The sequence below is a fragment of the Bufo bufo genome, chromosome 4, assembly GCF_905171765.1.
Source record: "Bufo bufo chromosome 4, aBufBuf1.1, whole genome shotgun sequence".
In the NCBI taxonomy this organism is placed as follows: Eukaryota; Metazoa; Chordata; class Amphibia; order Anura; family Bufonidae; genus Bufo; species Bufo bufo.
In genome coordinates, this window is record NC_053392.1 from 234978577 (window position 1) to 235003086 (window position 24510).

At 42.0% G+C, this 24510-nt stretch overlaps 1 protein-coding gene across 2 annotated transcripts in view; it reads right to left on the reverse strand.

Annotated features, from left to right (window-relative positions):
• Positions 1–22381, reverse strand: part of CLDN16 (claudin 16) — a 56236-nt gene extending 33855 nt beyond the window's left edge. For both annotated transcript variants that reach the window (XM_040431078.1, XM_040431077.1), the window contains exons 1-2: positions 22015–22381; positions 2178–2280 (exon numbers count right to left, since the gene is read on the reverse strand). In XM_040431078.1, the coding sequence (XP_040287012.1) occupies positions 2178–2280; positions 22015–22158 (247 nt within the window). In that variant the 5' untranslated portion in view covers positions 22159–22381. The remainder of the gene's footprint in view (positions 1–2177; positions 2281–22014) is intronic.
• Positions 22382–24510: the final 2129 nt, after the last annotated feature.

The following is a 24510-nucleotide window of genomic DNA, read 5'->3' on the forward strand; positions in this document are numbered from 1 at the left end:
CACTTGCTTAACTGAGCTCAGAAAGAGCAGAGATTTTTCCAAATAAATTACAGGTTATACTGAATTATTATCCATAAAACCATGTGCCATGTGCTCAGCTCTAGAACATGCTCTCTGCAGATTGCACTGCATTTCATGGTAACAGGTGCTCTTTAAATAGAAAGGGAAAAAAAAGGGAAAAGCATCAGAGATAGGATCAGGTACATAAAATTTTAAAAGTACATTTAGGTTACATTTGTACAAACAGTGCATATAAATATATTATACCGTTAAACAAACCACACCATAAATTATGGAATATACATTACGCCAGCAGTTTGTTAAACCACAAAGCAATTTTCGCTGTGGTCCAGAACATCACTGAATTCTCCCAAGAACACAAATTGGTTGGGTTAATTCATTGATCTGTCAGTCAGTGGGTCTGACAGACAGTGAAATTAGATGCCCAGTGTAAATACAATTTGAAGTCACCTCTGATTATGATGGAGTGGCTTTCTAATTGAGAATCTTTAATGTAGTCAAATCCATTACAACAGATTGATCTGAAGGACTGCAGATTGTAGGGATGTAAATTAAATTGTACAAGATCCTCGATTTCAATTTTGAAAGTGATTCTGTTGTTCTATTAATTCCCGATACCTGGTCAGTTTAGAGAAGTGGTGTGTATACACAGTGTGGTTGGTTTACTGTTTGTTGTTCAGGCAGCCAGACTTCAGGAAAAAGGTTTACGTTTGAGGAAATATAGGCAATTATGCATGGTATTTTTGGTTATCTTTTTATTATAAATATATAGGCAAGCCAGTTGGAGTAGAGCTTGTCTGATTTTTGTACTGTCACTTGAATAAGACAAAGCTGCAATATCCTGTACTAAATAGATGGCATGCAGGTAGATGACCCCATGTACACAATGAAGAGCCCACAGTACTGGCACAAAACCACATCCTCTTCAAACAGCTGATCAGCAGGGTGGTGTCAAACCCCCACCAATCCAGAGGACAGGCCACCAATATCCAGAACCCAGAAAACCCCTTTAAAATAAGCTCAAAAGGAGTGATATTATATATTATCATATTATATTATATTGCTAAACCAGGGACTGCTTCAGCCACAGACAAAAAGGCCTGTGCAACCAGCTGCATAGCAGGGTGCAGAGTTAGCAGTCGCGCGTAGGCCAAAAAGTCCTTCTGCCGCATAGGTATACAAAGCATGGTAGGTGGGGGTTAGTTACTGATTTTATATTGAGGCCCAGAACATTCAAGTTACACTTCTGTGTGGGACAAATGATTGCTTATGTGTAACCTGACCGTGTGGCCTTGCCCTAAAGAATAGTCCTTATGTTTGTTTGCACTGTATATTGTGTAGATTTTGTATTATGATTTGTTGCCAGAAGTTACATATTTCTATAAGGCCCTAAGGCATTTTACCTAACAAAAGTAGAAGCTCCAGCCTCCATTTTTTATCATACATGACTTTCAGTTTTAAACATGTGTGTTCTGTCCCAACACAGTGAGATTAATTTCAGTATCATTACCGATCAATTCTGTTTGCTATTCCTGTTATTAGTTAGGTAACAGCACCATCTAGCGGTGGTAAAATGTATTACACTTCTGTTTCTTGTTAATAAATATTATTGTATTGTTGGGAGGTGCTAAGCATTGTGGGTAGTGCAAGGCATTCTGGGAAAGAGAATCCCAGTCTCCATTTTACAGGACATCAGCAGAGCTGTTCCATGCAGCTCTCCTTTTTAAACTCCGCCATCTTTGTGCACGTATATCTGGTGAGTCTCAGGGATATTATATTATGCAGTGATGTTTAGATAGCTGTAGTATTATTCTGAGAACATGTTGTAGCTTTTAGATGTTAGTTATGCAATCCTATGTACAGGCAGCCATTTTGGGACATTTGCTTTCTCTGTTAATGTTATAATACATGCCATCTATACTGTATGCTGATACATGCTATGCTTTATTCTTATACATGTCATTTGTATTCTTATAGTTTTACCACATCAATACTCCTGTTTTGCCAAAAAAACAAGTTAGACTACAGAAAACAGTCCTCTTATTTGGAAGACAGGAATGGTTTATACTGAATGTCAGACTGAACAATGTGTACTACTGCAAGCTAAAGAAAAATATCAAATTAGCAGATTGTCCATACTGAAGCAATATACCTACATGGGTGCTCTGCATATATGGAGTCATATTCATCACAGGTTGTGATTCCATCAAATACGTTAGTGACACATTCCCACCAAAGACCACGGCATTTGGTACTCACCTATAACAAAAGTAAACAGGCCTTTAATATGACAACTGAATGCTTTCTGTTGTCAGTTGAGGAAAATCAATGATCATTATTATACACGAAGAGAGAGGAAGTAGATCTGATCTTCTAAAATTCCATTTACAGTATGTAATTGAATATAAAAACAGAGGGGGGTTATTAATGGTACACACTCAGATTGGGTCACCGTCACTAGTGGAGTACCTCAGGGGTCCGTATTGGGCCCTATTCTCTCTAATATATTTATTAATGATCTTGTAGAAGGCTTGCACAGTAAAATATTAATTTTTGCATATGACACTAAACTGTGTAAAGTAATTAACATTGAAGAGGACAGTATACTGCTACAGAGAGATCTGGATAGATTGGAGGCTTGGGCAGATAAGTGGCACATGAGGTTTAACACTGACAAATGTAAGGTTATGCACATGGGAAGGAATAATGCAAGTCACCCATACATACTAAATGGTAGAACACTCGGTAACACTGACATGGAAAAGGACCTAGGAATTTTAGTGAACAGCAAACTAAGCTGTAGAAACCAGTGTCAGGCAGCTGCTGCCAAGGCCAATCATAGTCAGATCACACATTGAGTACTGTGTACAGTTCTGGGCTCTTGTGAACAAGGCAGACATAGCAGAGCGGGAGAGGGTTCAGAGGAGGGCAACTAAAGTAATAACTGGAATGGGGCAACTACAGTACCCTGAAAGATTATCAAAATTAGGGTTATTTACTTTTGAAAAAAGACGACTGAGGGGAGATCTAATAACTATGTATAAATATATCAGGGGTCAGTACAGAGACCTCTCCCATCATCTATTTATCCCCAGGACTGTGACTGTGACGAGGGGACACCCTCTGCGTCTGGAGGAAAGAAGGTTTGTACACAAACATAGAAAAGGATTCTTTACGGTAAGAGCAGTGAGACTATGGAACTCTCTGCCTGAGGAGGTGGTGATGGTGAGTACAATAAAGGAATTCAAGAGGGGCCTGGATGTGTTTCTGGAGTGTAATAATATTACAGACTATAGCAACTAGAGAGGGGTCGTTGATTCAGGGAGTTATTCTGATTGCCTGATTGAAGTCGGGAAGGAATTTTTTCCCCCTTAAGTGGGGAAAATTGGCTTCTACCTCACAGGGTTTTTTTTGCCTCTGGATCAACTTGCAGGATAACAGGCCGAACTGGATGGACAGATGTCTTTTTTCGGCCTTATATACTATGTTACTATGTTACTATAAAAGACAAGTAGATTCCAGAATATTCTAAAAAGGTCCCTAATTTAGCCTACACACTTTGCACTGTCAGTGCTTAGTCATGGAATACAATTCGTATAGAACACTTCGGATTAAAAAAAAAAAAAAAACATTGGACCAATAAGAACAGGCCTTAAGTCTCATGTCATGAGGAAGAAAAAAAATGCAAACATGAATTACATGTTAAATATCAACTATAAAATCATATGTACTAATCTACATGAAATTATGTTAAAAATAAATAAGATCTTTTCTCCAATTCAGACCCATAAAACTCTTGTATTGAGAGTGTGTATTCAGAACACTTCTCTTGCGAGAGGCAGCCGCAGCAAAAAACAAAAAACTAGTCTCCTCTGTATTGCTGTAAAAAGTTTTTCGAAACACCAGGGGCATTTCTTTGGATTTTATTCACATAGCCAATATATTCAGCTACAGTATGTGAGTTTTTAGTTTTCTAGTGGTGCAACCCACACAGAAAACAGCATTTTATAAAAAAAAAAATATGTAAACGACGTAGGTAGAATCACTAGATGAATGAATTGATTGTGTATGTTTTACGTGAGTTCATTGACAGAAAATCAAGCCTTTTTCTGTATATTCAGACATTGCAGTCACAGTCACTGCAAGGAAACACTCCCATTTGTGATAACCATATTTTGTTTGTTGGTAGAGATCTAAACAGACTAGGTGATAGGAAACTGCCTAAGGTCTTGTCTTTTTTAGCTACATATTCACAAGCTGTAGAGAAAACAAGTATATTTTTTAGATGTAATAAAATTATTTGAAAAAGATTGAAAAATAAGATCCTGTCTTGGTTTATTCATTGCAGTAAGTGATGCTCTGTCAAGCTTCCATTTTTGTACTTTCTCCTACGTAATCTGTCTGATGCTTCTCCTACTTTTATATACAAGTTCAATCATTTGAACCAGCTCCCTTAATTCTAGTAAAAACCCCTACAGTTTCGGCTATAATAGTATGTAGGGGACGATTAGAGGTGTAAAACTGGTGTAAAGCAGGTTCCACTATTCATGTTTCACAGCTTCATTGGAAAATGAAAGGTGGAATCTCGTTGGTTGCTATGGGCAATTAAGCCAGTTCTAGTAGGATACACCAGTTGGATAAATCTCCCCCATAGTTTTTAAGGTACCAGCATTGGATGACTTTCAGTTTCTTGCTGACTAAGATCTTAAACGGTTAGATGTAAGTGGGTCCTCTCTTATCTGCCTATGACACCTATAAGAAAAATACATTTATGTTGTGGTGCAACAGGCAGACAAGGGAGGTGCAGTGGTAATTTTGGATGTTAATTTACATTCTCTAATGGGCTTGTTGATGCTCAATAATGTTAACGTCTTTAGGAAACTCAGTTTTATAGTAAGTAAATATACAGTCAGGTCCATAAATATTGGGACATCAACAAAATTCTTACATTTTTGGCTCTATACACCACCACAATAGATTTGAAATGAAACTAACAAGATGTGCTTTAACTGCAGACTGTCAGCTTTAATTTGAGGGTATTTACATCCAAATCAGGTGAACGGTGTAGGAATTACAACAGTTTGCATATGTGCCTCCCACTTGTTAAGGGACCAAAAGTAATGGGACAGAATAATAATCATAAATCAAACTTTCACTTTTTAATACTTGGTTGCAAATCCTTTGCAGTCAATTACAGCCTGAAGTCTGGAACGCATAGACATTACCAGACGCTGGGTTTCATCCCTGGTGATGCTGTGCCAGGCCTCTATTGCAACTGTCTTTAGTTCCTGCTTGTTCTTGGGGCATTTTCCCTTCAGTTTTGTCTTCAGCAAGTGAAATGCATGCTCAATCGGATTCAGGTCAGGTGATGGACTTGGCCATTGCATAATATTACACTTCTTTCCCTTAAAAAACTCTTTGCTTTTGCAGTATGCTTTGGGTCATTGTCCATCTGCACTGTGAAGCGCCGTCCAATGAGTTCTGAAGCATTTGGCTGAATATGAGCAGATAATATTGCCCGAAACACTTCAGAATTCATCTTGCTGCTTTTGTCATCAGTCACATCATCAATAAATACAAGAGAACCAGTTCCATTGGCAGCCATACATGCCCACGCCATGACACTACCACCACCATGCTTCACTGATGAGGTGGTATGCTTTGGATCATGAGCAGTTTCTTTCCTTCTCCATACTCTTCTCTTCCTATCATTCTGGTACAAGTTGATCTTGGTCTCATCTGTCCATAGGATGTTCCAGAACTGTGAAGGCTTTTTTTAGATGTCATTTGGCAAACTCTAATCTGGCCCTCATGTTTTTGAGGCTTACCAATGGTTTACATCTTGTGGTGAACCCTCTGTATTCACTCTGGTGAAGTCTTCTCTTGATTGTTGACTTTGACACACATACACCTACCTCCTGGAGAGTGTTCCTGATCTGGCCAACTGTTGTGAAGGGTGTTTTCTTCACCAGGGAAAGAATTCTTTGGTCATCCACCACAGTTGTTTTCTGTGGTCTTCCGGGTTCTTTTGTGTTGCTGAGCTCACTGGTGCGTTCCTTCTTTTTAAGAATGTTCCAAACAGTTGTTTTGGCCACGCCTAATGTTTTTGCTATCTTTCTGATGGGTTTGTTTAGTTTTTTCAGCCTAATGATGTCTTGCTTCACTGATAGTGACAGCTCTTTGGATCTCATCTTGAGAGTTGACAGCAACAGATTCCAAATGCAAATAGCACACTTGAAATGAACTCTGAACCTTTTATCTGCTCATTGTAATTGGGATAATGAGGGAATAACACACACCTGGCCATGGAACAGCTGAGAAGCCAATTGTCCCATTACTTTTGGTTCCTTAACAAGTGGGAGGCACATATGCAAACTGTTGTAATTCCTACAACGTTCACCTGATTTGGATGTAAATACCCTCAAATTAAAGCTGACAGTCTGAAGTAAAAAGCACATCTTGTTTGTTTCATTTCAAATTCATTGTGGTGGTGTAGAGAGCCAAAAATGTTACAATTGTGTCTATGTCCCAATATTTATGGACCTGACTGTATATGTATGTCTCATCCCATTACACCTGTATTTCACAAGTTACCTAAACTTAAAAAAAAAAAAAACATTTCCCCCACCAGTTATTTTCTTCTAATGCCACCAGTTTACTGACAAGGTAGTAAGCAGTAGAGATGAGCGAAGTTTTGAAAAATTTGATTTGGCAACTTCATACCAAATTAATTTGTCACAAATCGCTATAAATCAGGTATACCGAGGCAACTCTTGCTTAGGGTACGGCCACACGGAGCGGCTATGCTATGGGTGGGTTGTGGCCATGCTGCGGTGGAGAACCACGCTGCAAATTATCATTTAATAATGAAGAACACACTATATACACTGAGCAAAAATATAGACGCAACAATTTCGGTTTTGCTCCGATTTTGCATGAGCTGAACTCAAAGATCTGAAACATTTTCTACATACACAAAAGACCTATTACTCTCAAATATTGTTCACAAATCTGTCTAAATCTGTGTTAGTGAGCATTTCTCCTTTGCCAAGATAATCCATCCCACCTCACAGGTATGGCATATCAAGGTCCTGATTAGACAGCATGAAGATTGCACAGGTGTGCCTTAGACTTCCTACAATAAAAGGCCACTCTGAAATGTGCACAGTTTTGCCTTACTTGGGGTGGGGTCAGAAAACCAGTCAGTATCTGGTGTGGCCACCATTTGCCTCACGCAGTGCAACACATCTCCGTTGCATAGAGTTGATCAGGTTGTTGATTGTGGCCAGTGGAATGTTGGTCCAATCCTCTTCAATAGCTGTGCGAAGTTGCAGAATATTGGCAGGAACTGGAACACGCTGTCGTATACGCCGATCCAGAGCATCCCAAACATGCTCAATGGGTGACATGTCCGGTGAATATGCTGACCATGCAAGAACTGTGATGTTTTCATCTTTCAGGAATTGTGTACAGATCCTTGCAATATGGGGCCATGCATTATCATGCTGCAACATGAGGTGATGGTCGTGGATGAATGGCACAACAATGGGCCTCAGGATCTCGTCACGGTATCTAAGTGCATTCAAAATGCCATCAATAGAATGCACCTGTGTTCGTTGTCATAACATATGCCTGCCCATACCATAACCCCACCGCCACCATGGGCCACTCGATCCACAATGTTGATGTCAGCAAACCGCTCACCCACACAATGCCTCACATGCTGTCTGCCATCTGCGCTGAAAAGTGAAAACCAGGACTCATCCATGAACATAACACCTCTCCAACGTGCCAGACGCCATCGAATGTGAGCATTTGCGCACTCAAGTCGGTTACGACAACAAACTGCAGTCAGGTCCAGATCCCGATGAGGACGACAAGCATGCAGATGAGCTTCCCTGAGACTGTTTCTGACAGTTTGTGCGGAAATTCTTTGTTGCTGCATCTGTCCGGGTGGCTGGTCTTAGACGATCATGGAGGTGAACCTGCTGGATGTGGAGGTCCTGGGCTGGTGTGGTTACATGTGGTCTGCGGTTGTGAGGCCAATTGGATGTACTGCCAAATTCTCTGAAACGCCTTTGGAGACGGCTTATGGTAGAGAAATGAACATTCATTGCACGGGCAACAGCTCTGGTAGACATTCCTGCAGTCAGCATGCGAATTGCACTCTCCCTCAAACATTGCGACATTTGTGGCATTGTGCTGTGTGATCAAGCTGTACATTTCAGAGTGGCCTTTTATTGTGGGCAGTCTAAGGCACACCTGTGCAATATTCATGCTGTCTAATCAGTACCTTGAAATGCCACACCTGTGAGGTGGGATGGATTATCTCGGCAAAGGAGAAGTGCTCACTAACACAGATTTAGACAGATTTGTGAACAATATTTGAGAGTAATGGGTCTTTTGTGTATGTAGAAAATGTTTCAGATCTTTGAGTTCAGCTCATGCAAAATGGAAGCAAAACTGAAAGTGTTGCGTTTATATTTTTGCTCAGTGTAGTTCTTCTTCATTGTTAATGGCCGCGCTGCACCTTTAAATAGGGGCTGTCGCTGGTATGGGGTTTGGCTGCTTAGGTGGGGGTACTATATGCATATTATTGCTGTTCTTCTCTGCAATCTCCTGTAGGTTATTTGACAGTTAACACTGAATATTAATCAGCTCTGGCATACCCATTTCTCCAACCCTAGCGCTCTCCTGCCCTGCAGGTGGGAGCACTTATTCTGCCATATGCTTTTCCTTCTTTTCCACATCATTTAACATCGATGAGAATATGTCATCAGGAGCATCCAGCTATTTCTCTCTCTGCATCTTGCTGACTTTTCAGGACATGGAGACTTTGAAGGATGATTAAGAAGAAGTAAAGCCAGAAAAAGATGAGGATAGTAAGGAATAATAAAACTGATGTAGAATAAGTCTCCCTGCACTCTCCCTCTCCAATATTCTTCGATTAATCATTTTCTGCAACACTGTTCCTGGCGCATGAGCACCTGACACGTCTCTCCCTACGCTCAGCTCACAATGAAATGGAAAAGACCACGCGGAATGAAGGTTTTATAGGGCTTTGACATCATAGTGGATGGCTGGCTGCACAGCATTATGGGTGATCTCAAGTTCCCTGGCTTCTTACTTTCACATTATAACAATGTGCAGTCGCCATTTTAGGAAAAACTAATTCGTTACCACGAAAGGCGAGAAACTTCATATTTGTTGCATATCAAAATTTTCATAAACTTCGGACCGAATTCCACTCTGAATGTTTCGCTTAACACTATAAGCGAGTGTTAGCTTCATTATATCATGTTAATTGGCAGTCGGATTATTGCTGGATCAGTTCAAATGTTACCAGTTTATACTTTTGTATTCCTCATTTGTTGGCCATTGAAGCTGCACAATATCATCTTAGAAATACAGTCAGTAGTCTCCAGAATTCTGCCAGTTCATTATCAATTGAAATTCTCTGATTACATAATCCCATGGGGTCTAAATGCTTCCCATCATAAGCCAACCTATTTATTGGGAGGATTTTTTTTTTCCTTATGCCATTGTCTGGTATGGGCACTACATCGATGACTTGCTTATTATTTGACTTCACAATGTTGCGCCCATGCCAGCATATTTGGACTATGTCAATAACAATAGTTTGAATTTGAGCTTTACTGGTACATGGTTCCCCAATGAAATGCATTTTTTGGATTTAGTGTTGGTTGATGATTCTACAAATATCATACATGCATTTCCACTTCCATCTATACAAATTCACAAGCAGGAAATACTACCCTGGAAACTACCTCTAATCGTCCCCTACATACTATTAAAGCCGTCCCTGTAGGGGAATTTACTAGCATTAAGGGAGCAAATGATCAAACTTGTATACAAAAGTAGGAGAATAATGAGACAGATTACGTAGGAGAAACCACAAAAATGGAAGCTTGACAGAGCATCACTTACTGCAATGAATAAACCAAGACAGGATCTTACTTTTCAATCTTCTTCAAATAATTTTATTACATCTAAAAAATAAACTTGTTTTCTCTACAGCTTATAGTAACCAAGTTATTAGATCAGACAGATATTTTTGAAATATCTCCCAGTCATAAATCAAGATGAAAAATTGCGGCATTTTCTGAAAGAAGAGTGTGAATATGTAGGTTAGGCTACTTTCACACTAGCGTTCGGGGCTCCGCTTGTGAGCTCCGTTTGAAGGCTCTCACAAGCGGCCCCGAACGGATCCGTACTGCCCCAATGCATTCTGAGTGGATGCGGATCCGCTCAGAATGCATCAGTTTGGCACCGTTTGTCCTCCGCTCCGCTCAGCTGACGGACACCCGAACGCTGCTTGCAGCGTTTTCGTGTCCGCCTGGCCGTGCGGAGCCAAACGGATCCGTCCAGACTTACAATGCAAGTCAATGGGGACGGATCCGTTTGACATTGACACAATATGGTGCAATTTCAAACGGATCCGTCCCCCATTGACTTTCAATGTAAAGTCAGGATTATACCATCAGATCGGAGTTTTCTCCAATCCGATGGTATATTTTAACTTGAAGCGTCCCCATCACCATGGGAACGCCTCTATGTTAGAATATACCATCGGATTTGAGTTACATCGTGAAACTCAAATCCGACAGTATATTCTAACACAGAGGCGTTCCCATGGTGATGGGGACGCTTCAAGTTAGAATATACTGAGAACTGTGCACATGACTGCCCCCTGCTGCCTGGCAGGTGCTGCCAGGCAGCAGGGGGCAGACCCCCCCCCCCTCCTGTATTTAACTTATTGGTGGCCAGTGCGGCCCCCCCTCCCTCCCCAGTATTAATTGTAACCAGTGCGGCCCCCCTCCCTCTATATTCATCGGTGGCCAGTGCGGATATTAAATATGAGCAGTGCGGTCTCCCCCTCCCTCCCTCCCCAGTATTAAATATGAGCAGTGCGGTCTCCCCCTCCCTCCCTCCCCAGTATTAAATATGAGCAGTGCGGTCTCCCCCTCCCTCCCTCCCCAGTATTAAATATGAGCAGTGCGGTCTCCCCCTCCCTCCCTCCCCAGTATTAAATATGAGCAGTGCGGTCTCCCCCTCCCTCCCTCCCCAGAAGCGTTCCCATGGTGATGGGGACGCTTCAAGTTAGAATATACTGAGAACTGTGCACATGACTGCCCCCTGCCCCTGTTCTAAAATTGCGTAAGGCACATGGGCGTTCATTGGAAGCCGTCTGGCACCAGGAGAGGTATGGAGCGGGCTCAGCATGCATGTTGGTACTTGCATTCCCTGGATTTAATGGAGGCCATTATGGCACCAAAAATGGTAAAAAGCAGTGGACCCAGCATGCATGTGGAACCTACACTTCCTGAGTTGTATGGTAGCCGTCATGGCACATAACAGTATTTAGTGTTAGGTTCCCTTCTTACAGAGATCACCTTGACGTTTGGCAGATAGGACCAAATAATTTTGCACAAAATGTATTTGCCAAGAATCTTAAATTTACTAAATAAACGTAGCATTAGCATCAGAATATTTTCTATAACAATGGCATTATTGTACTTTATTTGGTTTGCAGAGTGCTGTTGCATTGTGTTTTTTTCTTCCTATTAAATAAATGTGATTTTAAAAGATCGGATCTGTTTCCTCTTTCTTCATGTGTTGTTTTGCGTCCAAGTCAAGCTTGTGGATTCTGGACTTATCTTGTATTTTCTTGATCATTAGGATACTGTGTTATAGAAGGATGAACTATAGAAGGTTATTAAAGAAAGCCTTCATGTTGTAAAACAAGTAGGAAGTATAATTGTCTAGCTCAGTGGTATGTTTAGACCTGTGGTGCAAAAAAAGGAGTCCTTGAATCAAAACAAAGTCCTAAGTCCGTTCCGTTTTTTTGGCGGACCGTATGTGGAACAATGTATTTCAATGGGTCCGCCAAAAAAACGGAAGGTAATCCGTGTTCATTCCTTTTACGTATGTCCGTATTTCCGTTCCGCCAAAAAATAGAACATGTCCTATTATTGTCCGCATTACGGACAAGGATAGGACTGTTCTATTAGGGGCCAGCTGTTCCGTTCTGCAAAAGTTTTTGCGGACCGCAAAATACATACGGCTTTGTGCATGAGGCCTAAGGCTGCCTTGGATTGGTGGTTCCTTGTAAAGTACTCCCTCCTATGGTATAACCAAATGCATCCAAATAATACAACAATAAAATGAAAGTGCATTCAGTGCTTTTCTATTGTTTTGGGGTTCAAGTGCATGATTTGAGTGCAAGCTCAGAATGTGTTCAGTGACTCCCCTTCAGTACTGCTCAGGGCCGTCTTTAACAAGGGGCAAAAGGGGCAGCTGCCCCGGGCCCAGTTGCTCCTGGGGGCCCAAGGCAGCTCCCTCTTGAGCACTGCTAGCCACTGCCCCGGGAGTCAGGCTGTCAGCTACACAGGGGGGTGCTGCCATGCCTGCCTGCCAGCACTCCAGGCAGCAAACTGTAAGAGCTGCGATTCTCTTAGGAGAAAGGACCTTAGATGACATCATTACCATGTGACCAGTAACCTAGCAATATTACTGGTCACATGGCTATGAGGTAATCAAAGGTCCTTTCTACCAGGAGTGTTGCTGCAGGAGAAGTTTGCCTTAACTGTGGAGCTTTTGTTGTGAAGATTACATCAAGAAAAGGTGACAGGGGCTGTTATGCTAATATACTGTAAACTACTGTATAGTGGGGTGCTGTATACTGTGGGATGCTGTATACTGTGGGGTGCTATATACTGTGGGTGCTATACTGCTCTACTGTATACTGTGGGGTGCTGTATACGGTGGGGTGCTGTATATTGTGGTGTTCTATACTGCTCTGCTGTATACTATGGGGTGCTGTATACTGTGGGGTGCTGTATATTGTGGTGTGCTATACTGCTCTATTGTATACTATGGGGTGCTGTATACTGTGGGGGCTGCATATTGTGGGGTGCTATACTGCTCTACTGTATACTATGGGGTGCTGTATACTGTGGGGGGCTGTATATTGTGGGGTGCTGTATACTGTGGGGTGCTATACTGCTCTACTGTATACTGTGGGTGCTGTATACAGTGGGGTGCTGTATATTGTGGTGTTCTATACTGCTCTACTGTATACTATGGGGTGCTGTATACTGTGGGGTGCTGTATATTGTGGTGTGCTATACTGCTCTATTGTATACTATGGGGTGCTGTATACTGTGGGGGGCTGTATATTGTGGGGTGCTATACTGCTCTACTGTATACTATGGGGTGCTGTATACTGTGGGGGGCTGTATATTGTGGGGTGCTGTATACTGTGGGGTGCTATACTGCTCTACTGTATACTGTGGGGTGCTGTATACTGTGGGGTGCTGTATACTGTTGGGTTGCTGTATATTGTGGGGTGCTATACTGCTCTACTGTATACTATGGGGTGTTGTATACTGTGGGGCGCTGTATACTGTGGGGTGCTATACTGCTTTACTGTATACTGTGGGTGCTGTATATTGTGGGGTGCTATACTGCTCTACTGTATACTGTGGGGTGCTGTATACTGTATACTGTGAGGTGCTGTATACTGTGAGGTGCTGTATACTGTGGGGTGCTGTATATTGTGGAGGGCTGTATACTGTGGGGGGCTGTATATTGTGGCGGGCTGTATATTGTGGTGTGCTGTATATTGTGGTGTGCTGTATAGTGTGGGGTGCTATACTGCTCTACTGTATACTGTGAGGTTCTGTATACTGTATAGTTTGGGGTGCCATATACTGTATACTGTGGGGTTCTGTATACTGTGGGGTGCTGTATAGTGTGAGGTGCTATACTGCTCTACTGTATACTGTGAGGTGCTGTATACTGTATAGTTTGGAGTGCTGTATACTGTATACTGTGAGATGCTGTATACTGTGGGGTGCTGTATATTGTGGGGTGCTATATTGCTCTACTGTATACTGTGAGGTGCTGTATACTGTATAGTATGGGGTGCTGTATACTGTGGGGTGCTATACTGCTCTACTATATACTGTGGGGTGCTGCATACTGTATACTGTGGGGTGCTGTACACTATAGGGTGCTATACTGTATACTGTGGGTTGCTGTATACTATAGGATACTATACTGCATACTGTGGGTTGCTGTATACTATAGGGTGCTATACTGCATACTGTGGGGTGCTGTATACTATAGGGTGCTATACTGCATACTGTGGGGTGCTGTATACTATAGGGTGCTATACTCATACTGTGGGGTGCTGTATACTATAGGGTGCTATACTGCATACTGTGGGGTGCTGTATACTATAGGGTGCTAAACTGCATACTGTGGGGTGCTGTATACTATAGGGTGATATACTGCATACTGTGGGGTGCTGTATACTATAGGGTGCTATACTGCTTGCATACTGTGGGGTGCTGTATACTAAAGGGTGCTATACTGCTTGCATACTGTGGGGTGCTGGGGTGCACTGTAACGCTAGGGTGAGCCAAGCCCGGTCTCCTTCCTGCGGAGCGGTGCCCACTTCCAGCCTGAGCCCAGCTGCCCAGAGCACTGAGCCGCTGGAGTCTTCAGAACTTTAAGTATTTACAGTCATTCACTGTACTCTACCAGGTGTGTGGATTTTTTTTGTGTGTGTGTTGTGGTGGACGGAGTGATTGCATGCTAGGGTGTGGGAAGACGGGATCCAGGGGGCTCAAGTAAATTCTCGCCCAGGGTCCAATCAATATTAAAGACGGCCCTGGTACTGGTAAATGCTGCATCCTGTTCAACCATCCAAAGCCTTGTGGCCAGCCCTGTAAGGGAGCATTCTGGTGTTGGATGCATTCTGGTGTTGGATCTCATAGTACACATACTCATGCATTCTGGTGTTGGATCTCATAGTACACATACTCATCCCAAAATGGAAGAACATGAAACTACAAAGACTAAATGTTCACTTTTCTGTCACCATGTAATGTTATTCTTCTAGTGAAAATGATGGACATCTACTAGACCCCACTATAGCCTTTCATCCTAAAGTAAAAATGTTTTTTATCCGTATTTTTTACACTATACTTTCCCACTGTAAGTGGGGCTGCGTGGCAGCCCAGGCTAATATCTGACCATGTCCTAAAATGAACACTGTACTGTTGGACTCTGCAGAGGCCCTTTACTATTGGCATCCCCCTGATCATGACAACCTTGACCTCATTTTGTGATGAAAGTGGTAAAGACAGAGGTGTTGAAAACATCTCGCCTCTCTACGGGGTCCCAGGCTGCCAGAGACTGGCAGGCACCAGATGTTTGGCTCAGGCAAGCAGCTTAAAGGGGCTGTGCAGCGCTAGTATATTGTGGTCATCAATATAAGATCGGTGGGGTCTGACTCATGAGATCCCCTGCTGATCAGCTCTTTGAAGATACAAGTGCTGCGGCCTCTTCACAGTTTAACTGCACCCTGTCTAGATCATAGCGGTGGTGCAGTGTAACTACAGGGAGTGCAGAATTATTAGGCAAGTTGTATTTTTGAGGATTAATTTTATTATTGAACAACAACCATGTTCTCAATGAACCCAAAAAACTCATTAATATCAAAGCTGAATATTTTTGGAAGTAGTTTTTAGTTTGTTTTTAGTTTTAGCTATTTTTGGGGGATATCTGTGTGTGCAGGTGACTATTACTGTGCATAATTATTAGGCAACTTAACAAAAAACAAATATATACCCATTTCAATTATTTATTTTTACCAGTGAAACCAATATAACATCTCAACATTCACAAATATACATTTCTGACATTCAAAAACAAAACAAAAACAAATCAGTGACCAATATAGCCACCTTTCTTTGCAAGGACACTCAAAAGCCTGCCATCCATGGATTCTGTCAGTGTTTTGAACTGTTCACCATCAACATTGCGTGCAGCAGCAACCACAGCCTCCCAGACACTGTTCAGAGAGGTGTACTGTTTTCCCTCCTTGTAAATCTCACATTTGATGATGGACCACAGGTTCTCAATGGGGTTCAGATGAGGTGAACAAGGAGGCCATGTCATTAGATTTTCTTCTTTTATACCCTTTCTTGCCAGCCACGCTGTGGAGTACTTGGACGCGTGTGATGGAGCATTGTCCTGCATGAAAATCATGTTTTTCTTGAAGGATGCAGACTTCTTCCTGTACCACTGCTTGAAGAAGGTGTCTTCCAGAAACTGGCAGTAGGACTGGGAGTTGAGCTTGACTCTATCCTCAACCCGAAAAGGCCCCACAAGCTCATCTTTGATGATACCAGCCCAAACCAGTACTCCACCTCCACCTTGCTGGCATCTGAGTCGGACTGGAGCTCTCTGCCCTTTACCAATCCAGCCACGGGCCCATCCATCTGGCCCATCAAGACTCACTCTCATTTCATCAGTCCATAAAACCTTAGAAAAATCAGTCTTGAGATATTTCTTGGCCCAGTCTTGACGTTTCAGCTTGTGTGTCTTGTTCAGTGGTGGTCGTCTTTCAGCCTTTCTTACCTTGGCCATGTCTCTGAGTATTGCATACCTTGTGCTTTTGGGCACTCCAGTGATGTTGCAGCTCTGAAATATGGCCAAACTGGTGGCAAGTGGCATCTTGGCAGCTGCACGCTTGACTTTTCTCAGTTCATGGGCAGTTATTTTGCGCCTTGGTTTTTCCACACGCTTCTTGCGACCCTGTTGACTATTTTGAATGAAACGCTTGATTGTTCGATGATCACGCTTCAGAAGCTTTGCAATTTTAAGAGTGCTGCATCCCTCTGCAAGATATCTCACTATTTTTGACTTTTCTGAGCCTGTCAAGTCCTTCTTTTGACCCATTTTGCCAAAGGAAAGGAAGTTGCCTAATAATTATGCACACCTGATATAGGGTGTTGATGTCATTAGACCACACCCCTTCTCATTACAGAGATGCACATCACCTAATATGCTTAATTGGTAGTAGGCTTTCGAGCCTATACAGCTTGGAGTAAGACAACATGCATAAAGAGGATGATGTGGTCAAAATACTCATTTGCCTAATAATTGTGCACACAGTGTATACCTGCTCGTCCTGTTCCCAACACACCGCCAATACAAGTTAGACAGCATGCAGTTAAACAGTACTTGTGTGGGCACGATGGTCTCTTCACACAGCTGATCGGCTGGGGCTCCCCAAGTTGGACCTCCCCAATCTCATAATGATGACCTCTCCTGAGGATAGGCCATCAATATACTAGCACTGCACAGCAACATATATACAATGACCCACCCTTGATGCATCTACACCCCTCACTATATATACTGTAGATACAGCACACTATAGTTCAACAGATAAAATAACCTGCGTGAATCCAAAACAGTTCTGGAAATGACATTATATAGTTAAACCTTGCTATTCTAAACCATTTAATCTCATTTTCATCAATGCTCTGAATCTATGTATTTCATATATGACCCCACACCCCCACACCAACATTTATTTTAACTTTGAATACTGTTTAATATAAAACCTATGCATTCTTTGTCGTTATAATGTTCACAGTGTCTTTAAACATTAATCTGCCAGTATGGCAGGTTTTTAATACTAATTCAGAAACAGCAGTGGCCATGATGGAAAAATATGCAACAAGCAGAGCAGGCCTCTGTTTTAATATGCATCCTGTTGCTAGATATTCCTCATAATGACTGTACTGCCTGACCGTATCACATTTTATAAATCCCTTCATAGCAGGTGTATTAAATAATGTCTCCCTGGTGTACCATGTAACTCCATATAATCAATATTCACATTGCTTACTGCAGAAAATGAGCACATTGAAATCCTAGCACCTTGATGAGATTAGTATTGTAAATATAATAGGGAACCCGTTGGTGGCTGAACATTCTGAAAACTTCTTTCCATCCTCGAGAGATGTGATGTAGTTTCAGAACTCAGCAGGAGCTGCAGCTATGGGTCATTTACTTGCATGTACTTAGTAAAAAGTCTCTGAGGTCATTCAGCAATGAAGGAAACCCACTCTATCACATATTAATGCCTGGGGCCCGTTCTTGGAGGTTTTGGCACTGATTCGACTCCCAGATTAGCTGTCATTAACTAAGAACTTTGTTAATGAGGCTGTTACACCCAATACCCTCTAAAGGTGCCTTTGTCTGTAGCTGAGAAGGTTGCTATTTTTTCTTTACCAAAGATAACTACTATTATAGGCTTAATATTAAATTATTATAAGGCCTCATGCACAAGGCGGATCCACAAAATACAGATGATATTCATCTGATGTCCGTGTTGCATCTATTTTTTATTTTTTTTTGCAGACCCATTGACTTCAGTGGGTTTGTGGACAAGAATAGGACATCTTTTGTGGAACAGACATATGGACGTCCTTCGTATTTCGTGGATTCGCATTTTGCAGACCGCAATATACATACGATGTAGTTCGGCATGTTTCGAATGCTAAGGTATTTTCATGTACAGTAAAATCTGTCCAAAATACCACCTCTTTGAGAAGACCATTCACCTCTTTCTGAACCCACTGCACAAACTAACTAGGCTAAGGGCGCTATTCCAGCGCTCTCCTGGTATTCCCCCTTTAACTGCTATACAGGGACCTGGTATTCGCTGCACAGAAAAGTCCCAGTATAGTTGGCAGATGAACCACTGCAGTCAGGGACTCTGGCGCAATTACCAGAAGCTCCGGGCACAGAAAACACACCAAAATGCAGGAAAACAACAAGTACAGTCTGAAAAGTTAAAAAAGACTAGAATGCATTTTTTCAGAGATTCAGGCAGCGTACAGGCAGACACAGGAAAGACCTGCATGCGGAATAGTGATGAGAAACATGACTGGAGCACAGACAGGGTAGACAGACTGAGTTAACTTAAACACAAAGTGAACAGAACTGAACTTGAAAGGGCATGGGCACACAGACAGGAAGGCACACACTTCAAAGATTACAAACAGAAGATAACGCAGGATAAATTCAGGTAAATGACAATAGCACTAGACTATCAAACAGCTTTGCTGGCCACCAGGGAACCTAAAGCTCAGGCATCCTCCTGCTGGAGAGGGTACCTTAAAGGGGTTATTTGGAAATAATATTGATCACCTATCTTTAGGATAATGAAGAAATAAGGAATGGTGGCAGCATCTCCATTACAGAACAATTTAATCACATAGGGTCCATGAGACAGTACAAAAAAAGTCAAGCAAGGTGCAATATTTCGGCTACATGGTAGCCTTTCTCAAGCTAAAGCCGTAACGTCGCACCTTGCTTGACCTTTTTTGTACTGTCTCATGGGCCCTATGTGACTAAACTGTTCTGGATTGGAGATGCTGCCACCATTCTTTATTTCTTCACTGTTGTGGTGACCACCGTGGATTCAGGGTTGTGGATTGGCTGATGCATTCCTAAAGAATCCGTGAGGCACTATTGTGCTGCTCCATTTATACACTTTTTCCTATCTTTAGGATAGGTCATCAATATCAGATTAGTGGGATCCGACTGCTGGGACCACTGCAGATCAGCTGTTAGAAGAAGTCGGGCACTCCGTGGGCGCTGCAGCCTCTTCCTAGCCCATGAGATGTTACCGTACATCTGTCATATGGCCTAGTTGCAGCTAAGCCACATTGACATGAATGGGGCTGAGCTGCTATATCAAGCACAACCGCTATACTACGTACGGCACTGTGCGTGGTAAGCTGCTGGGAGTCCACAGAGCTCCGGTGGCTCCTAAAAAGCTAATTGGTGAGGATGAAGAGACTCAGACCCCCGTTGATGTGATAATAATAACCTATCCTGAGGATAGGTTATTATTATCATTTCCTGTATAACCCCTTTAAATACCCAGAGACCCTCAGCCATTGGCCCTTTAAGAGGCCAAAGGTGAGCGCTTGCACCCTAGGGGAGCATCAGACAGGTGCATGGAGACAGTAGCATGGAAAGAACATCAGCGACTAAGACACTGGATAGCATGGTAAGTGGAAGGGCATCTGCGCCCACAGGGGACAGTAGGAAGGCAGCGGGCAAGGATCACAGACCTAACAATCCTTCCCCTTTTCTAGCCTAGATTCTGTGTGACAGGTTTTCAGTTGTATCATATACTGTGTATGCTGGTCACCTCCTTTATCATGCCAAATATGACTATATATTATTGCAAATACTGTATTTATTCTTTTTCGTCTTATTTTCTATATTTCTCAACTCTGCATCTATAAACATTGGCTATATGGATTTAAAGTGATTTAAGAAAATTGATTACTAAAGTCTTTGCACACATTTATTTTGGTGGTTCAACTTAATAGACAAATCTCCAAAATGTGATATTAATTATTTGCTGCATTTCCAGTGAAAATCATGGTTTGTTCTATATTGTAATAGCAGCAGCACAACCTAGTATTTCTTATATTGTTTTGAAACGTGATCTCATATTTTTTCTGGATTATGGTGCTGAATTTCAGTAAGAAAACATAGTTCAGCATCTTTTTGCTTATTATGATAGCCAGTGGATCATGAAGATCATGACATTTTTGTTTACCTAAAGTACCCGTGCTGTTTCAGTGCTTAGCCCATCTGCAATAATAACAGGAACATTCTATATTTATGTGGCCTTTTTATATGCTGGAATAAGTTATATATTGTTCAAAAACTGAAAAGAAAAAAAATCTTTTTATTTGTAATTGTATTGTTTTATTTGTAGTAACCTTTTTTTATTTTAAATTGTGTGACTAGGAGACACAAGCTGTGTGTGGAGGCTTATATGTCTCCATTAATATAGGAAAGTGGAAAATATTTGGAGTGCCATAGTCAAAGAGGTAATAATGGCAAAAATGGCTGCATAAAAAAAGACTGGAGATGAACGAATCGATTCTACTGAACCAAAATATTCAGGAGAGAGATTCACCAATGTGTAGAGTTTTAAAGCCAAGACAATCCTCTTGTGGGTACACAGATTAGCTTTCCTCCCAAAAGGAACAGAAAGCTTCTGATGCCACGAGATGTTAGGTATCAATCCAATGAGTCAATACTTATCCTTTTAAATAGACCTTGGAGCATAACTTAGATTACCTCTCATGAGTGCAAAGATAACAGGCTTAGCTAGGCAAGAGGCCTTGGTTGGGATCCGGGGGTGCTTATTTCTCCTTATGGAGAGCACCCGAGCACCTAGTAGGCTTGAGCAGTATTATAGGCCAGGCAAGTCTCTGTGTTTTGGGGAATGAAATATGCAAATTCACTTTCCTTCCTACAGGATAAAAAAATCTAAGGATGGACTTCTGTGCGGACTACATCCTATGCTGTAATGAATGGAGACATTCAGCTTCAGAAAATCCGCAACACCGTAGAATGTTAATTCCACAGCAGAACAACACAGAGACTGAAAATTTTCAGCTCCATTGGATAACATGTAGGAAGCATTTATGTTGTGGCCAGGCAATGCTCCTCTGAAAATTGTCAGTTTTTTCACTGTGTTCCACTCTTCAGACCAATAGGAATAAAAAAGACTTTTGAGAAATTCGTTCATCCTTATCCTAGATATGTGTCTCATGACTAAAGACAAAATTGGCTGCAATGGTCGTGGGAGGCGTAAATAGATTGAACTTAAAATGTTTTCTTTTTCTATATGACTATGTGACATATGCAAAGAATTATTTTCAAATATTTTTGAGATTTCTGAAATATCCCTCCCCGGTATGATTTGCCAACAAATTCACAGACATTCTGCGGCATGTATTAAATTCAGTAGAAAAGGTCCAATTTTGTGTTTCAAAATTCTTACATTTTACTAAACATCCTGATGCAAGCTCTTCATTTGAAAAGACCTCAACAACACTTTTCATAGATCAGCTATCAAATAATTATACTGATAAACAGGACATGTTTTTTTTTTTACTCTTTTGTTTAAGAGTACAGACAAAAATTGAATGGACTTCAATCTACAACATAAAAGATTAATTAGAGGCACATCTGCTGCCCACTATGCACCAAGTTATATAAAGAATTGCTCTTCATTATGAAAAACCTAGTTAAATATTCCCATTTTAGATGAGTATTATTATGTCTTACCTCCAGAGAGTCATCTGCGTTTTGCATCCAACAATCAGTCCAAGTGGCCACAATCAGAAAGCCAGCAGACACAAAAGCAAGAAAAAAGCCCATGTATTGTGATAGGTTCCTCACAATGCCAAGACTGGCACTTGAGGTGTCCATATCATTAGACTACATACATCCGGTGACCAGATGAATAGCAGCACTTTAAAAATGAGGGTTAAATGTTTACAATGTATAATAGCAGCTGTGAAAAGATAATTTCTAATAAGAAAACCACTTAAGAGGTCCCACAACCGCGAGCAAGCGATGGTTTAAGATGTAGGTTACAAAACAGCAGTCAGTCACTGTAGTCATGAGACATTGAGTTTGAGTTGGAAATAGCAGTGTGGTTCACACTGCACCACATATATTTTGGCATAGGGGAGTAGGATGGGGGATACGTAAAAAGAAAGACATTCACATTAGAAAGATCAGTTAATTATTGACCGGTATTGCTTCACAGCTCTACTGACTGTTAATGCAAATGCAGCTGCTGCATGAGCGCTTACAACCACTATAAATGTATCTGAGAGAAAGACAGACAGACAGACATGAGATAGATATGCTCTATGGGGTCATTTATCAAATCTGTGATGCCAGTTTTGTGGTGTAAAAAAGTTGCAAGTGATGCCTGCGTGCGACATTTGGTGCATCAGGATAGGTCATCCATATCAGATTGGCGGGGATCCGACACCCGGCATACCCGACGATCAGCTGTATGAAGAGAAAGCACGCGCCATATGTCTATGGCAAAGCAGCAGCGAGCAGGACGAGAGAAAGGAGGCAGAACACGCGCACCGCAGACGCCTTCCCTTCATACAGCTCATTTACCCACCAATCTGATATTGGTGACCTATCCTGAGGATAGGTTATCGATATTAAAAGCCCGAAGAACCCCTTTTAGGGTCCATTCACACATCCGTAGTGTATTGCCGATCAGCAAATTGCGGATTCGCAATACACCGGGCCTGCACCACTATAGAAATGCCTATTCTTGTCCGCTATTGCGAACAAGAATAGGACATGTTCTATTTTTTGAGGGAGCCGCGGACCAGAAGTACGGAGCCTCGAACCGGAGATGCGGACAGCACAATGTGCTGTCCGCATCCTTTCAGTCCCCGTTGAGAATTAATGAATCCGTACCCGTTCCACAGAATTGCGGAACAGACGCGGACCCATTCTACGAACATGTGTCTCCTTTATGATGTGGGACTTTTTAAAAAGTTGCAAAAAAGTTGCAGCTCCACCCCCCAGGCAACCACTGGTGTGGTACAGATATAGGCCTACACCACATTGCAGTTATGCCAAATAAATTATTACCGTGTGTCATTTCATAAATTTGGCGCAACTTCACAAAACAAAGACAAACTTAAAACTAACACCGAAACCACTGCAAATGATAAATTCCCCCTATGTATATTTCCAGAAAGAGGTCATTTAACTGGCCTAAGCCACTGCAGAAAAAATATACGGCTGGTGGTAACTTACCCCTGTGCATTCTGAAGCTGGACCTATTATAAATCAGCTGATCACCATTTTAACTCAACCTAAGGGCTCTTGCACGCAAAGGTATTTTTTTACCATGTCCGTTTTGTGTTTTTGCGGCCTGTATGCAGAACCATTCACTTCAATGGGGCCGGCAAAAAACGGAAACTACTCCTTGTGCATTCTGTGTCTGCATAGCCATTCTGCAAAACGATAGACCATGTCCTATCGCAAAATACGGAATGCACACGGCGGTTATCCGTGTTTTGCAGAACTGCAAAATACCCAACGGTTGTGTGCATGAGCCCTAAAAAGGATAGTCATGTCAAACAATCTACTCCGGAAAATAATCTGTTCTGATACGCCACCAGCAATATTCACAACAGGAAATACAACCGTTCATCTTAGGCTACTTTCACACCTGCGTTCGGTGCAGATCCGTCTTGTATCTGCACAGACGGATCTGCACCGTTAATGCAAACGCTTGTATCCGTTCAGAGCGGATCCGTTTGCATTATTCTTTCAAAAAAAGTCTAAGTCAAAACCGTTTTCAATTGCACCATATTGTGTCAGTGAAAACAGATCCGTCCCCATTGACTTACATTGTAAGTCAAGACGGATCCGTTTGGCTCTGCAAGCAGCGTTTTGGTGTCCGCCTCAAAAGCGGAATGGAGGCGCAACTAAAGCCAACTGATGCATTCTGAACGGATCCTTACCCATTCAGAATGCATTGGGGCTAAACTGATCAGTTTTGGGCCGCTTGTGAGAGCCCTGAAACGGATCTCACAGGCAGACCCAGAAACGGCAGTGTGAAAGTAGCCTAAGATCATTCAGAACAGTCGTTCCAAATAACTTTTGACATGTCATAGTGACTTGTGAAAGTGTGACCGGTGGGATCCTGGGTGCTACGAACCCCAGCAATCACCAAACTTATGGGGCAGAATCGCTCAGCCGATCACTGTCTCTCCTTCATAGCTGAAGACGGGT